We start from the raw sequence: 16,941 nt of genomic DNA, 5'->3' as shown, positions 1-16,941 counted from the left end.
ATGGGCAGACACATTGCAGTTATTGATGTAGAAATGAATGTGTAGTTACTGTTCCCATTCACCTGGATTGGTTATCTCCTTCTGAGGACTTTCTGTAATTGGCTATGACCTGAATAATTGGGTGCCATCTGTAAATATTGCCACCTCACTGCTCACCCCCCTTTCTAGATTGGTGATAACTAGAATATATTTACTGTACTATGTGTTATAAAGTGTTTAACCCCCCTCAATGTGCCTCTCTCCCTTCACAGGCACCTTGAGATTTCTGAGCCAGATCAATGCATCAACTACCTCATGGCAGTTTTCAATCTCACCCCCTCTGATGCTTCAACATTCATCCTAACAGGCATCCCTGGCCTGGAAGCTGCCCATGTCTGGATTTCCATCCCTTTCTCTATGTTCTACATTATCAGCCTGTTGGGAAATTTCATGGTTCTGTTTGTTGTAGGCAAAGAGCAGACCCTGCACAAGCCGATGTTCCTGCTGTTCTGCATGCTGGCGCTCACAGACATCAGCATGTCTACCTCCGTTGTGCCGAAGGCACTGAGTATATTTTGGGTCAATTTAAAAGGAATTACTGTGGGTGGCTGCCTCACCCAGATGTTCTTCCTTCATGCAGCTTCTGTTATGCACTCAGCCGTCCTTGTGACAATGGCCATCGATCGCTATGTTGCCATATGTAACCCTCTGAGATACGCCACCTTCCTCACCAACACACGAATAGCTAAGCTAGGGCTAGTGGGTTTGACAAGAGCTGTTCTCTTCATGATGCCCCTGCCACTGCTCCTGAGCAGGCTGCCATTCTGTGCCAACCGCGTTATCCCCCACATGTACTGCGAATCTATAGCTGTGGCAAAGATATCGTGTGGGGACATCACAGTCAACAATATGTACGGCTTGGCGATGGCGTTTCTAGTCATTGGGTTAGATCTGACCCTCATTGCCCTGTCCTACAGTCTGATCATGAGGGCTGTCCTGAGAATCTCCTCTAAGGAAGCCCACCAGAAAGCTCTCAGCACCTGCACAGCCCACATCTGTGTGATTCTGATGTCTTATACTTCCTTCCTCTTCTCCAATGTGACCCATCGATTCAGTCAGGCCATTGCTCCCCACATTCACATCATCTTGGGCATCTTCTATATCCTCATCCCCCCCATGCTCAACCCTATCATTTATGGGGTTAAAACCAAAGAGCTTCGTGAAAAAGTAGGCAAATACATCTGCAGAATGTAATTGCCTGGGGCCATTGACTTTAAACCAGTCTGACAAGAGAGGGAAAGATGTCTCCTTGTTAATCAAGGGTACTCTGTCCCAATTTGGATGAGCTCAGCAATATGAAAGTTCACAGTCTGAGAAGTTCTTCACACCTATTGTCTTATCACTCCATCCCCAAGGACTGCTCTCTCCACTGGTGAGTTCCCTCTCTCTGACCATCACCTTACCTCTTTCAGCATTATCTGTCAGCCCCCACCCCCACACACCCTGTTACTTGGCCTTTCTGTGACTTCCAGACCACCAGAAGATACTGCAGATTTTCGACACAGGGTGGCTTTCCATTAGACGCTGTGTGAACAAGATTCTTGATCTGTTTGATGAACTGAAGCTACACTTTCAGATAGCCAAAGACAAAGAAAGAAATTACAATGCTGAACTTCTTTATCATATTTGCAGTGATCCAAATTTAGCTGATTTTTCTACTTCCAATCCTTCAGGAAGCCTGGAGAATACATCAAATGTTTCTGTTTGAAAGTGCTAATATGGGAAAACTGTTGCAGGAATTGAGGAGATTCTACTAGAGCTTGTTGGAGAGAGTTATGGAACTCTGTGTTTTTGAGAACTGGATTGTTGTGTTAAACTATGACATCAACTTTGAGTCAAATAACTTACCAATTTTCACAGTTGATTTTGGAGTCGCTTTTCAGCTGGAACTTTCAAAATACACACTACCTGTTCCCATTGTCAAAGATGGCAAAAGTAGATGTTGAGATTTCATGTTGGAGTTTGTGAAACAGGTAAAATAGGGTGTCAGGGTTCCCTCCCGACTCTGAACTCTAGGGTATAGATGTGGGGACCCGCATGAAAGAACCCCTCAGCTTATTTCTACCAGCTTAGGTTAAAACTTCTCCAAAACACAATTTCTTTGCCCTTGGAGGGTACACTGCCACCACCAAATGGGGAGGAAGGGAGAAAGGAATGGGTTAAAACAATGATCCAGCTAGGCCCAAAAATAAGGAACAAAACTGCAGCCCAAGGCCAGTGCACACGAACAAGCTCTCTGCTGCCAAACAGCCAGAAGCCTGTATCTCAACCCTGGCCAGCCGAGAGAGAGGAAAACTAAGCCAGACAAAACTGAAGGGGTTGCAAAACTAGTAAAATTGCAAAGGTTAGTAAGTTAAAAAACAACAGTCTTGCGACCCTGAAACCAGTGTGTTTTGGGGAAACTAAGGGAGTCGCGGAAGGCTGGTTCAGACTGGTACTGAGAGCACGGGGGACAAAGGTCCCTGGACAAAAATGCTCCCGGAAGAACCCAGGGCTTAAATCCCTCCCAAAAGCTGAAGCAAGTCGGAAATTGACAGCGAACCCTAGACAACCTGTGCACAGGGCAGAACTCTCCTCTACCCTTTCCCTCTTCTTCTTCTTACATTATACCCAGGCTTGGCCAGCCTTGGGTTGTGCGTGTGTAAGCATGAAAGTGGGTTAGGGCACTTTCTTCCTCCCTCTGAGTGACGTGGGGCACACCCAGAACTTACCACTGTTATTTGGTTAATAAAGCTTTAAACTTAGTCACTTGGTCTGCTCCTTCATCTCCTCCCCTAAAGCTCCTTTGGCCTCAGCCTAATCACACAAGCAAATTGGTAACATAAATCTGTCACAATAAGGTATACATTTTTTTATCGGTGAGAGTAATTAACCACTGGAACAATTTACGAAGGGTCTTGGTGGATTCTTCATCACTGAAATTTTTTAAATCAAGGTTGGATGTTTCTCTAAAAGATCTGCTCTAGGAATAATTTTGGGAAAATTCTCCAGCCTGTGTTATACATGTCCTCAGGAGTCAACTGGAGGCATTTTGTCTGCAAGCTCGTGCCTGAGCTTACAGAAGGCATTTTTTTCCTTTCATGACCGTGTTGAATTTATCCTAAGGGGAGAAATTTTCATGTGACTGTGGCGTCTTGGTAATGTTACACTAGGTGTATATTTCACAAGGATGAGGGATCCCATGAGGCACTACATGGATGAACATTTTAGGTGAGAAAAATAATGATTTGACCCCATAAAATCTCCGTACAGCAGAATGTATGTACAACCCTCACCATAAATGACTTACAGAGCTGGCTAGAAACTGTTCCCAGAGCATCCTGAGTTTAACATCTCTGTCCTGGTGGCCCATTGTTTCAGGCAGCTGCCAGTGTATCCTGGACATGGCAGCTGTATTTATCTAGGTCCTCACATGTCCCAGAGTGATCCACTCTCATTATACAATGTGCAAACTTCTCAGCTTGTGAGTTGTTCCTGTGTAGCAGTCCCCAAAGCTGTATAGGTGCACCAAGAGCGATAGCACAGGTACCTTGGCATTTGCCACTCTCTGTGTGAGATTTCTCACTGGAGAGACACACTCACTGATCTCCCCCTCAACCCCCAGCCAAGGGAGCAGGTGTGACAGGAGACACCTCACTCCCCGCAGAGGAAGAGCTGTGCGGAGCGTGGGGCAGCTTGGAGATTGTGTGAGCCAGGAATGGCTGTGGAGCCTGGAGAAGACACTGGCGACCAGGGTGCTGCTGGAATCGGGGTAGCCTGGGATGGGGAAGGAGAGTATCGACAGGGGGTCACAGTATGATGGGAGATTGAACCAACTGAGGAGCAAAGATCAATGGTTCTTTCCACTGGTGAAATGCCAATAATCACAAAGAAAAACTGAATTTCAGTAGCTCTTCCTGGCTGTCCGTTTCCACCCCACTCCCTGCCCCCACAACCTCCAGCACTGCCTGCTTCTCTGTGTACACCCCCGGGCCTGCCCCCCAACCCTTTGCACTGCCCACTTTTCTGTGTAAACCCCTCTGCCTACCCCAACAAATCCCATTACTGCCTCCTTCTTTGTGTACACCATCTGCCTGCCTCCACAATCTCCATTGCTCCCTGATTGTCCAAGTACACACCTTGTGTGCTCCCTCAACCTCTCACACTGCTCACCTGTCCATGTATGTTCCCAGATTGCACAGCTCCCACCTCTGCCACACAGTGATACCCCTCATTCAGGATCAAAACAAGGTGCCAGACCCCACAGCAACAGCTCACAGAAATATCTCCTCATACAAGGTTAATCTCAGTGCCAGCACTGGGAAAAGGGTGAGATCAGCCTGAACTGCCTTTCCGGGGCTCCCAGCAGCAGCTTAGCCTGTGTAGGGAAAGAGAGAGAGACAGACCTGGCAGGAGGGAGAGAAGACGTAGAGACTAAAAGGAGCCAGCATGAGTAACTCTTCCTCAAAATGACACAAAGCTTTAACATATTGCAGCCCATTAGAAACACAGAAACATTTTCCTGAGCTGTTTTTCCATGCTGGCAATTGCTCATGTTCCCATGAGTCTGTAGTGAGATTGCTCATGAGAGGAGGGATGGTCTGGATGGGGGATGCTGTCACAGACAATCTGCTACAGCATGGTCCATGTTATGTTACAGTCTGAGACACCCCCCTGTCTCCTGAGGCCTTGTTATGCCTCTTCGGTCTGTGCATTAGGCAGGGTGTCCAGACTGTATCTTGCCCATTCACCACTGTGATGTGGACACAGCACCCCCACATACACACACAGTACATTCCTGGACCTCCCTTGATGTGATTTCCAACCCCTCCTGGTTTCCTGTAAGCCAGAAACATGTTTTTATTTTTACTGCCTTTTGGTGCTTCTCGTCTTCTCCAGAACCGGATATGCAGGGGCATGGAGAGAGCAGACCCCTCTCTCTCCCTTAAATAAAATGTTATCCTAATTGTTTTGAGACTTTAAGCCTGTGAGTTTGAGATTTCAGAAACTTTCCTCTCCTGTCAGCTCTCCTATAGTACAAACGAGCTCACCCATCCTTAGAGACCATGGGATGACTCCAGTTGAAGTCACTGGAGGCTCATGGTCCATGCAACTCAGACAGTTTATTTAAGTTTCTACATGTGGATTTAGGGTGATCCCAACGGGGGCCAAGATTTCACCCTTAGTGTTTAACTTTCAGCTCTGAGCTGTGATAATTACAGCATCGGGTCCTGCTACAGAGAGTGCCTTTCTGCTACTGTGCTGAGAGATCCTGAAGGAAACTCCCAGTTTATGTGGCATTTTCAGATCTGTCATGAAAGGTGGGGATTTGAAAATGCATGGGCCCTGATTTTGCTCTCAGGGAAGCCACTTTCAATCTGGAGTGACCCTGTGAAGGCAGAATGTGACAGCAGATTCTGGCCAGTGTGTGGCCCATTCTTGTTGTGAACCCTCGTGTAACACGGATACCCACTGCATAGGCTCTGGCTCTACTCCCTAACAGTGCAGTGAAATTGCTGAATTGGAAAGCTTGAGCGAACTAGAGGAAAAAAAACACAAAAAAAGGAAGCTACTGAGACAGATATAAGGACACAGTAAGACACAAGGAACTGATCTTAAAAACAAATATTTGTGTAAATTATTTCCAATACATTGGTAGTTCCAATTTTATCAGGTAAATCCCTTGGTGATTCAGACAATCAACACGGTTCAAGTCACCGTGCTGGAGAATTCCTGTTCAGATGGTTCGAACGGCGAACAGCAGAGAGGCTAACAGAGGGAGTTTGCCTGGGAAGAAAGCCCACTGAGGCTTACATCTTGCCTGCTTCTCTGAGTAGTTTCTACAACTCCAGAGGAAGCTCGGAGAAGGAAGGTAATATGGATGGGGAGCATTCAGCTGTTGTGACCTGCACTGGATGTGCCATGTTTGTCTTCCTTCCACAGGACAGAAGCAACTTTGTCTGTACAAAGTGCAAGCTGGTCTCCACATTGGAAGAGAAGGTTCAAAGGTCTGGAGAAACAAGTATCGACCCTGTGTTGCATAAGAGAAACAAGATTTCCTGGACAGACGGCAGGATATGCTTCTATGGGCACAACTTTCTGAAGATTCAGAGCAGGCTGCGCAGAGGGGACAGGAGGACGGTGAATAAATTTGGCAGCATGTGACCTCCAGAAGAAGAAAGGGGAGCGTCCATATACCAGCAGTGCAGATGCAGGTAAGCAACCATTTTCATGTTCTCTCCACAGGTACTAATGTGGAGAGTGGACTAGATGATACGTCTGAGGGAAGGGAACAGAAGGAGACTCCGCCGATTGGAAGGCATGAGATGCACAGTCCTGGGGATGGGGGTTCCACAACCACCACTCCGAAGGGGAGGAGGCGAGTGGTGGTGGTTGGGGACTCTCTCCTCAGGGCGACTGAGTCATCTATCTGCCGCCCCGACCGGTTAAACAGAGAAGTCTGCTGCTTGCCAGAAGTTAGGATTCACGATGTGACAGAGAGACTGCCGAGACTTATCAAGCCCTCGGATCGCTACCCCTTCCTAAGCCTGGGTAGAGACCGTTGAATCATGGAAGTCAACGAATGGCTACACAGGTGGTGTTGGAGAGAAGACTTTGCATTTTTTTGACCATGGGATGGTGTTCCAAGAAGGAGGAGTGCTAGGCAGAGACGGGCTCCACCTAACAAAGAGAGGGAAGAGCATCTTCGCAAGCAGGATGGCTAACCTAGGGAGGAAGGCTTTAAACTAGGTTCACCAGGGGAAGGAGACCAAAGTCCTGAGGTAAGTGGGGACGTGGGATACCGGGAGGAAGCACGAGGAGGAGAGCGTGAGAGGGGAGGGCTCCTGCCTCATACTAAGAAAGCAGGACAAACATCAACTTATCTCAAGTGCCTATACACAAATGCAAGAAGCCTGGGAAACAAGCAGGGACAACTGGAAGTCCTGGCACAGTCAAGGAATTATGATGTGATTGGAATAACAGAGACTTGGTGGGAAAAACTCACATGACTGGAGTACTGTCATGGATGGATATAAACTGTTCAGGAAGGACAGGCAGGGCAGAAAAGGTCAGGGAGTGGCATTATATGTAAGAGAGCAGTATGACTGCTCAGACCTCTGGTATGAAACTGCAGAAAAACCTGAGAGTCTCTGGATTAAGTTTAGAAGTGTGAGCAACAAGGGTGATGTCGTGGTGGGAGTCTGCTACAGACGACCGGACCAGGGGGATGAGGTGGACAAGGCTTTCTTCCAGCAACTAACAGAAGTTACTAGATCGCAGACCCTGGTTTTCATGGGAGACTTCAATCACCCTGATATCTGCTGGGAAAGCAATACAGCAGGGCACAGACAATCCAGGAAGATTTTGGAAAGGGTAGGGGACAACTTCCTGGTGCAAGTGCTGGAGGAACCAACTAGGGGCAGTGCTCTTCCTGACCTGCTGAACACAAACCTGAAGCATTAGTAGGGGAAGCAAACGTGGATGGAAACCAGGGAGGCAGTGACCATGGGATGGTCGAGTTCAGGATCCTGACACAGGGAAGAAAAGAGAGCAGCAGAATACAGACCCTGGACTTCAGAAAAGCAGACTTTGACAACCTCAGGGAACTGATGGGCAGGATCCCCCGGGAGAATAACATGAGGGGGAAAGGAGTCCAGGAGACCTGGCTGTATTTTAAAGAATCTTGACTGAGGTTACAGGGACAAACCATCCAGATGTGTAGAAAGAATAGTAAATATGGCAGGCGACCAGCTTGGCTTCACAGTGAAATCCTTGCTGATCTTAAACACAAAAAAGAAGCTTACAAGAAGTGGAAGATTGGACAAATGACCAGGGAAGAGTATAAATATATTGCTTGGGCATGCAGGAGTGAAATCAGGAAGGCCAAATCACAGCTGGAGTTGCAGCTAGCAAGAGATGTTAAGAGTAACAAGAAGGGTTCCTTCAGGTATGTTAGCAACAAGAAGAAAGTCAAGAAAAGTGTGGGCCCCTTACTGAATGAGGGAGGCAACCTAGTGACAGGGAATGTGGAAAAAGGTAATGTACTCACTGCTTTTTTTGCCTCTGTATTCACGGACAAGGTCAGCTCCCAGGCTGCTGCACTGGGCAGCACAGCATGGGGAGGAGGTGACCAGCCCTCTGTGGAGAAAGAAGTGGTTCGGGACAATTTAGAAAAGGTGGACGAGCACAAGTCCATGGGGCCGGATGCTCTGCATCTGAGAGTGCTAAAGGAGTTGGCGGATGTGATTGCAGAGCCATTGGCCATTATCTTTGAAAACTCATGGCGATCCGGGGAAGTCCCGGACGACTGGAATAAGGCTAATGTAGTGCCCGTCTTTAAGAAAGGGAAGAAGGAGGATCCTGGGAACTACAGGCCAGTCAGCCTCACCTCAATCCCTGCAAAAATCATGGAGCAGGTCCTCAAGGAATCAATTCTGAAGCACTTAGAGGAGAGGAAAGTGATCAGGAACAGTCAAAATAGATTCACCAAGGGCAAGTCATGCCTGACTAATCTAATTGCCTTCTATGACGAGATAATTGGCTCTGTGGATGAGGGGAAAGCGGTGGATGTGTTGTTCCTTGACTTTAGCAAAGCTTTTGATACGGTCTCCCACAGTATTCTTGCCAGCAAGTTAAAGAAGTATGGACTGGATGAATGGACTATAAGGTGGATAGAAAGCTGGCTAGATTGTCGGGCTCAATGGGTAGTGATCAATGGCTCCATGTCTAGTTGGCAGCCGGTATCAAGTGGAGTCCCCCAGGGGTTGGTCCTCAGGCCAGTTTTGTTCAATATCTTCATTAATGATCTGGAGGATGGTGTGGATTGCACTCCCAGCAAGTTTGCAGATGACACTAAACTGGGAGGAGTGGTAGATATGCTGGAGGGATAGGATACAGAGAGCCTGAGACAAATTAGAAGATTGGTCCAAAAGAAATCTGATGAGGTTTAACAAGGACAAGTGTAGAGTCCTGCACTTAGGATGGAAGAATCCCATGCACCGCTACAGACTAGGGACCAAATGGCTAGGCAGCAGTTCTGCAGAAAAGGACCTAGGGGTTAAAGTGGACAAGAAGCTAGATATCAGTCAACAGTGTGCCATTGCTGCCAAGAAGGCCAATGGCATTTTGGAATGTATAAGTAGGGGCATAGCCAGCAGATTGAGGGTGTCATAAATATAAAGGGAAGGGTAAACCCCTTTAAAATCCCTCCTGGTCAGAGGAAAAATCCTCTCACCTGTAAAGGGTTAAGAAGCTAAAGGTAACCTCGCTGGCACCTGACCAAAATGACCAATGAGGAGACAAGATACTTTCAAAAGCTGGGAGGAGGGAGAGAAACAAAGGGTCTGTGTCTGTCTGTATACTGCTTTTGCTGGGGGCAGAACATGAATGGAGTCTTAGAACTTTTAGTAAGTAATCTAGCTAGGTACGCGTTAGATTATGATTTTTTTAAATGGCTGAGAAAAGAACTGTGCTGTATAGAATGACTATTCCTGTCTGTGTGTCTTTTGTGTAACTTAAGGTTTTGCCTAGAGGGATTCTCTATGTTTTGAATCTAATTCCCCTGTAAGGTATCTACCATCCTGATTTTACAGAGGTGATTCCTTTACTTCTATTAAAAGTCTTCTTGTAAGAAAACTGAATGCTTTTTCATTGTTCTAAGATCCAAGGGTTTGGGTCTGTGGTCACCTATGCAAATTGGTGAGGATTTTTACCAAACCTTCCCCAGGAAGTGGGGTGCAAGGGTTGGGAGAATTTTGGGGAGAAAGATGTGTCCAAACTATGTTTCCCAGTAAACCCAGATAAAGTTTGGTGGTGGCAGTGGAAGTCCAAGGGCAAAGGGTAAAATAGTTTGTACCTTGGGGAAGTTTTAACCTAAGCTGGTAAAAGTAAGCTTAGAAGGTTTTCATGCAGGTCCCCACATCTGTACCCTAGAGTTCAGAGTGGGGAAGGAATCTTGACAGAGGGACATGATTGTTCCCCTCTATTCGACATTGGTAAGGCCTCATCTGGAGTACTGTGTCCAGTTTTGGGCCCCACACTACAAGAAGGATGTGGAAAAATTGGGAAACGTCCAGCAGAGGGCAACAAAAATGATTAGGGGACTGGAAGACATGACTTATGACGAGAAGCTGAGGGAACTGGGATTGTTTAGTCTGCGGAAGAGAAGAATGAGGGGGTATCTGATAGCTGCTTTCAACAACCTGAAAGTGGGTTCCAAAGAGGATGGATCTAGACTGTTCTCAGTGGTAGTAGATGACAGAATGAGGAGTAATGGTCTCAAGTTGCAGCAGGGGAGGTTTAGGCTGGATATTAGGAAACCCTATTTCACTATGAGGGTGGTGAAGCACTGGAATGGGTTCCCTAGGGAGGTGGTGGAATCTCCTTCCTTAGAAGTTTTTAAGGTCAGGCTTGACAAAGCCCTCTCTGGGATGATTTAGTTGGGGATTGGTCCTGCTTTGAGCAGGGGGTTGGACTAGATGACCTCCTGAGGTCCCTTCCAACCCTGATAGTGTATGATTCTATGACTTGAACCCTAGAACCCTTTGCACAAACTTCAGGGCAGAAACAGGCAACTCACCACAATCCCGCTCAGCAGAGCGAGGAAATTTCCGTACAGTGACAAGAAAGGAAAGTCCTGAGAATCAGTGAATGAATCTCACGTCTGACATTCAGAATGCTGAACAGCAACTATTATGATTCTCCTGTACAGTCCCTGTGGACTCTCAGGTTGGCAGGACTCCCAGACAATTCACTCGGCGCCATGAGCAGTGGGAAGAGCAGACAATACTCCCTGGAGAACTTCAGCTTGAGAACCGTCCCCGGGAGTGAAGAAATGTTTTGCCAAAACCAGGGGATCAGACTGTCAGAGCAAACTGAGTCTTGCAAACTGTTCAGGCTAGCAACTGATGGTGGCTTTCTTTTCGGTGTTCAATGTACTGCCATCTGCATTACATGTGGGAATACTGCCAGAAGATATGGGGGAAAACACTTCAATTAATAGTAGCAGTGTAACAAGGCTTACACGCCGCGCAGTTGTAATTTCCAGTCCATCAAAAGTCACAGCCACCCTATGGAGGCCATATGTCTTGATCTTGAATTGATGCAAACCAAAGGGCGTGTAAAATACTTTCTTCTCCCAGGATTCTGGCATCAAAAGTGTCTGCCAGTATCAATCTGTGTGGTCTGAAGTGGCAGCAAAAACTGTTCTAATAGTTCATCTACTCTCTGGCATAGTAAAAAAACTATTGTCAGGCTCAACAGGTAGTGATCAATGACTGGATGTATAGTTGTCAGCCGGTATCAAGTGGAGTACTCCAGGGGTCAGTCCTAGGGCCAGTTTTGTTCAACATCTTTACTAATGATATGAATGATGGGGTGGATTGCACCCTCAGCAAGTTCACAGATGACACTAAGCTGGGGGGTGAGGTAGATACACTGGAGGGTATGGAAATAGTAGGAGCATTGCCCGCAGATCGAGGGAAGTGATTATTCCACTCTATCTGGCACTGGTGAGGCCACATCTGGAGTATTGCGTTCAGTTTTGGGCCCCGCTACAGAAAGGATGTGGAGAAATTGGAGACAGTCCAGCGGAGGGCAACAAAAATGATCAAGGGTCTGGGGGACATGACTTATGAGGAGAGGCTGAGGGAACTGGGTTTGTTTAGTCTACAGAAGAGAAGAGTGAGGTGGGATTTGACAATGGCCTTCAGCTACCTGAAGGGGGGTTCCAAAGAAGATGGAGCTTGGCTGTTCTCAGTGGTGGCAGATGACAGAACGAGGAGTAATGGTCTCAAATTGCAGTAGGGGAGGTTTAGGTTGATATTAGGAAACACTTTTTCTCTAGGTGGTGAAGCACTGTAATGGGTTACCTAGGGAGGTGGTGGAATCTCCATCCTTAGAGATTTTTAAAGCCCAGTTTGGCAAAGCCCTGGCTTGGATGATTTAGTGGATGTTGGTCCTGCTTTGAGCAGGAGGTTGGACTAGACGACCTCCTGAGGTCTCTTCCAACCCTAATCTTCCATGATTCTATGATTCTATGATCATTATCCGTTGAGTCCGATGATCTAGCCAGCTTTCTATCTACCTTATTTTCCATTCTTCCAAGCCATACTTTTTTAACTTGCTGGCAAGAATACTGTGGCAGACCGTATCAAAAGCTTCGCTAAAGTCAAGATATATCATGTCCACCACTTTCCTCATATCCACAAAGCCAGTTGTCTTGTCATAGAAGGCAATCAGGTTGGTTAGGCATGACTTCCGTTGCTGAATCTATGTTGACTGTTCCTGATCACCTTCCTCTTCAAGTGCTTCAAAATGGATTATTTGAGGGCCTGCTTCATGATTTTTCCAGGGACTGAGGTGAGACTGAAAGGTCTGTAGTTTCCCAAATTCTCCTTCTCTTTTTTAAAGATGGGCACTATATTTGCTTTTTCCAATTGTTCTTGACCTCCCCTGATTGCCATGAATTTTCAAATATAATGGCCAATGGCTCTGTAATCACATCAGCCAATTTCCTCAGCACCCTCAGATGCATTAGGTCTGGACCCATAGACTTGTGCATGTCCAGCTTTTCTAAATAGTCCTTAACCTGCTTTTTCACCCCTGAGGTCTGCCCACCTCCTCCCAGTACTGTGCTGGCCAGAACAGCAGTATGGTAGCTGACTTTGTCTGTGAAGACTGAGGCAAAAAAAAAGCATTGAGTACTTCAGCTTTTTCCACATCATCTGTCACTTTCACCCGCATTCAGGAAGCATCCCACACTTTCCCTGACCTTCTTCTTGTTGCTAACATACTTGTAGAAACCCTTCTTGTTACCCTTCACGTCCCTTGCTAGCTGTAACTCAAATTGTGGCTTGGCCTTCCTGATTACACTCCAGCATTCTCTCACAAGATTTTTATACTCCTCCCTAGTCATCTGTCCAAATTTCCACTTCTTATAAACTTCCTTTTTGAGTTTAATCTCACCGAAGATCTCACTGTTAAGCCAAGCTGGCCACCTGCCATATTTGCTATTCTTTCTGCACTTTGGAATGGTTTTGTCCTTCCCCCTCAGTATGGCTTCTTTAAAATACAGCCAGGTTTCCTGGACTCCTTTCCCCTCATATTAGCCTGCCAGGTGATCCATCAGTTCCCTAATGGTGTCAAAGTCTGCTTTTCTGAAGTCCAGGGTCCAATTTTCCTACTCTCCTTTCTTCCTTTTGTGAGGATCCTGAACTCAATCATCTCATGGTCACTGCTGCCCAGGTTGCCTCCCACTTCTACTTCCCCTACCAATTCTTCCCTGTTTGTGAGCAGCAAGTCAAGAGGAGAATGGGCCCTAGTTGGTTCCTCCAGCACTTGCACCAGGAATTTGTCCCCAACATTCTCCAAAAACTTTGTGGATTGTCTGTGCACTGCTATATTGCTCTGTCAGCAGATGTCAGGGTAATTGAAGTCCCCCATTAGAACCAGGGCATGTATTCTGGAAACTTTAGTTAAGTGTACGAAGAAAGCCTCATCTACCTCATCCTCCTGGTCCTGTGGTGTATAGAACATGCCCACCAAGACATCACCCTTGTTGCTCTTGCTTCTAAAAGTAACCCAAAGACTCTCAACAGGCTTTTCTCCTGTTTCATGCTGGAGCTCTGAGCAGTCATACTGCTCCCTTACATACAGTGCAACTCCTCCACCTTTTCTCCCCTGCCTGTCCTTCCTGAACAGTTTATACACATCTATGACAGTGCTCCAGTCATGTGAGCTACCCCACCAAGTCTCTGTTATGTCAGAAACTTCAGTTCTGCCAGGACTTCCAATCTTCCCAGGCTTCTTGTGTTCATGTACAAGCACCTAGGTAACTAGCCGATTGCCCTACTTTCTCAGTATGATTCAGGAGGCCTCCCCTGTTGTACACTCCTCCTTGTGTTTCCTCCCACTTATCCACTTAGCTCTGGGCTTAGTTGTCCATCCCCCGGCAAACTTAGTTTAAATCCTAGTTTAAAGATGAATGCTGTCAAGGTTCCTCCCCCACTCTGAACTCTAGGGTACAGATGTGGGGACCTGCATGAAAACCTACTAAGCTTACTTTTACCAGCTTAGGTTAAAACTTCCCCAAGATACAAACTATTTTACCCTTTGCCCTTGGACTTCCACTGCCACCACCAAACTTTATCTGGGTTCCTGAAAAAACGTAGTTTGGAAACATCTTTCCCCCAAAATCCTCCCAACCCTTGCACCCCACTTCCTGGGGAAGGTTTGGTAAAAATCCTCACCAATTTGCATAGGTGACCACAGACCCAAACCCTGGGATCTTAGAACAATGAAAAAACATTCAGTTTTCTTACAAGAAGACTTTTAATAGAAGTAAAATGAAATCACCTCTGTAAAATCAGGATGGTAGATACCTTACAGGGGAATTAGATTCAAACATAGAGAATCCCTCTAGGCAAAACTTTAACTTACAAAAAAGACACACAGACAGGAATAGTCATTCTATTCAGCTCAGCTATTTTCTCAGCCATTTAAAGAAATCATAATCTAACACATACCTAGCTAGATTACTGACTAAATTCGAAGACTCCATTCGTGTTCTGTCCCCAGCAAAAGCAGCATACAGACAGACACAGACCCTTTGTTTTTCTCCCTCCTCCCAGCTTTTGAAAGTATCTTGTCTCCTCATTGGTCATTTTGTTCAGGTGCCAGTGAGGTTACCTTTAGCTTCTTAACCCTTTACAGGCGAGAGGATTTTTCCTCTGACCAGGAGGGATTTTAAAGGGGTTTACCTTTCCCTTTATATTTATGACAAATGCTTCCCTCTCAGGATGTCCCTTCAGCAGGCCTCCCTTCCCTCACGGAGGGAACCTTGGGCAGTTGTTCTGGGGGTGATTCTGTCTCTCTCAGCTAATCTCCCCTACAGATGTCAGTAGCAGCTCTGCTTTCCTACCTGGTCTGCCACAAAACAAGCTGCTCCCCTGCCTTTTTGCCTTTCTCAAACACTTCTCTTCAGATTTGATTTGTCTGACCCATTTTCTGATCATTTACCTGCTGAACGTTTGGTTTCTTTGAACTCAATTTTAAATTAGCTACAAGTTCAGTGTCTATGGGAAGTAGTCCTGCTGCATTGTACAGGTCTGTGTCTTTGGACTGTAGCAGTTTTGAAACAGCATTTACCATTTCCAAAATCCTTCTTTGAAGCACAATGGAAAAAAAAAACAACTAAAATTTTCCATTAATTTCTTTAATGCTGAAGGGTTGTAAATTCGTCAGTATTTTTGCACAGGTGAATCATTTCGGTGGGTGCCTTCATTGTGTTTAAATACTGAATCTGAGAGGAAGCTTCCTTGACCAAGCTTTCATTTGTAATGAAATATGTTCAAGGGCCAAATAAAAAATGTCAGGTTTACTGCTCTCACCCCATAATAAAATAGCACAGGAAAAATGTTTAATATGATACCAGTCTCTGGGATGCCATCTCATACAGTAATAAGAAGTTAGGTGTGAGGAACTTCTCGGACTGTGAACTTCCACAATGCTAAGCTCAACCAAACTGGGACAGAGCACCCAGGATTAACAAGGAGATGTCATTTCTCCATCTTGTCATACAGGTTTAAAGTCCATGCCCCCAGCGATCATCTTCTGCAGGTGTATTTTCCCATTTTCTCACGAAGCTCTTTCGTTTTGACCCCATAAATGATAGGGTTGAGCATGGGGGGAATGAGGAAGTAGAGGTTGGCCAAGATGATGCGAACATGGGGAGTGATGCCTTGACCAAACCGGTGTGTCAGAATGGAGAAGAGGGAGAGAGTACAAGAAATCAGCATCACGAAGATGTGGGCTGTGCACGTGTTCAGGGCTTTCTGGTAGGATTTCTTGGAGGATATTCTGAGGACAGCCCTGATAATCAGACCATAGGACAGGGCAACAAGCATCAGGTCTAACCCAACGACTACAAAGGCAACCACCAAGCCATATATCCTGTTGACTGTGGTGTCCCCACATGACATCTTCACCACAGCCATGTGGTCACAGTAAGTGTGGGGGATAATGCGATTGGCACAGAATGGCAGCCTGCTCAGGAGCAAGGGCAGTGGAAGAATGAAGAGAAAAGATCTCATGAAACCCACAAGCCCTAGCTTAGCTATTCGTGCATTGGTGAGGGTGGTGGCATATCTGAGAGGGTTACATATGGCAACGTAGCGATCGAAGGCCATTGTCACAAGGACGGCTGAGTGCATAGCAGAAACCACATGAAGTGAGAACATCTGGGTGAGGCAGCCACCCTCGGTAATGCCTTTCAAATTGAACCAAAATATACACAGTGCCTTTGGCACGATGGATGTAGATGTGCAGATGTCCGTGAGCGCCAGCATGCAGAGCAACAGGAACATCGGCTTGTGCAGGGTCTGCTCTTTACCTACAACAAACAGAACCATGAAATTTCCCAACAGGCCAATAATGTAGAATGTAGAAAAAGGAATGGAAATCCAGACATGAGCAGCTTCCAGGCCAGGGATTCCCGTTAACATGAACGTTGAAGGGTCAGAGGGGGTGAAGTTGAGAGCTGCCATGAGGTGGTGGATGCATCAGTTGGGCTAAGAAATGGTCTAGGTTCCTGTGAAGGGAGAGAAGGACACTGAGCAAATAGTATGGAAATATTTTATGGTTATTAAACATCTAGAATGGGGGGTCATAGTAAAGTCCAAAGAAGACCCCAGAGGGAGCTAATGAAGCCAGGTGAATGGGCAGCATGATGGCAGATGAATTTCAATGTCAATAACAGCAACTTGTATGCCCATTGGAGGGAAATGGTTGAAGTCTTCAAACACCTGGGAAGTTTCTAATTTAATTGTATGAACTCAGGACAGAGACCTGGGTGTCATGGTACACAGCTCTGGGAAACCCTGTTCACAGTTCAATCATGGACAGAGACTAAGCAAAACATTGGGA

The 16,941-nt window shown here is 46.3% G+C and overlaps 2 protein-coding genes across 2 annotated transcripts; one reads left to right on the top strand and one right to left on the bottom strand.

The window, feature by feature from the left end:
* The first annotated feature begins 294 nt into the window (after positions 1–294).
* Positions 295–1,233, top strand: LOC125636383 (olfactory receptor 52P1-like). The gene has a single exon (XM_048849359.1). The coding sequence runs from the start codon at positions 295–297 to the stop codon at positions 1,231–1,233; it is 939 nt and encodes a 312-aa protein (XP_048705316.1).
* Positions 1,234–15,623: 14,390 nt separating this feature from the next.
* Positions 15,624–16,562, bottom strand: LOC125636357 (olfactory receptor 52P1-like). Its single transcript, XM_048849313.2, has one exon. The coding sequence runs from the start codon at positions 16,560–16,562 to the stop codon at positions 15,624–15,626; it is 939 nt and encodes a 312-aa protein (XP_048705270.2).
* Positions 16,563–16,941: the final 379 nt, after the last annotated feature.

Source organism: Caretta caretta, chromosome 1 (genome assembly GCF_965140235.1).
Source record: "Caretta caretta isolate rCarCar2 chromosome 1, rCarCar1.hap1, whole genome shotgun sequence".
In the NCBI taxonomy this organism is placed as follows: Eukaryota; Metazoa; Chordata; order Testudines; family Cheloniidae; genus Caretta; species Caretta caretta.
Note: the sequence above shows the minus strand (reverse complement) of the source record. Positions and strands in the feature narration are given on the sequence as shown.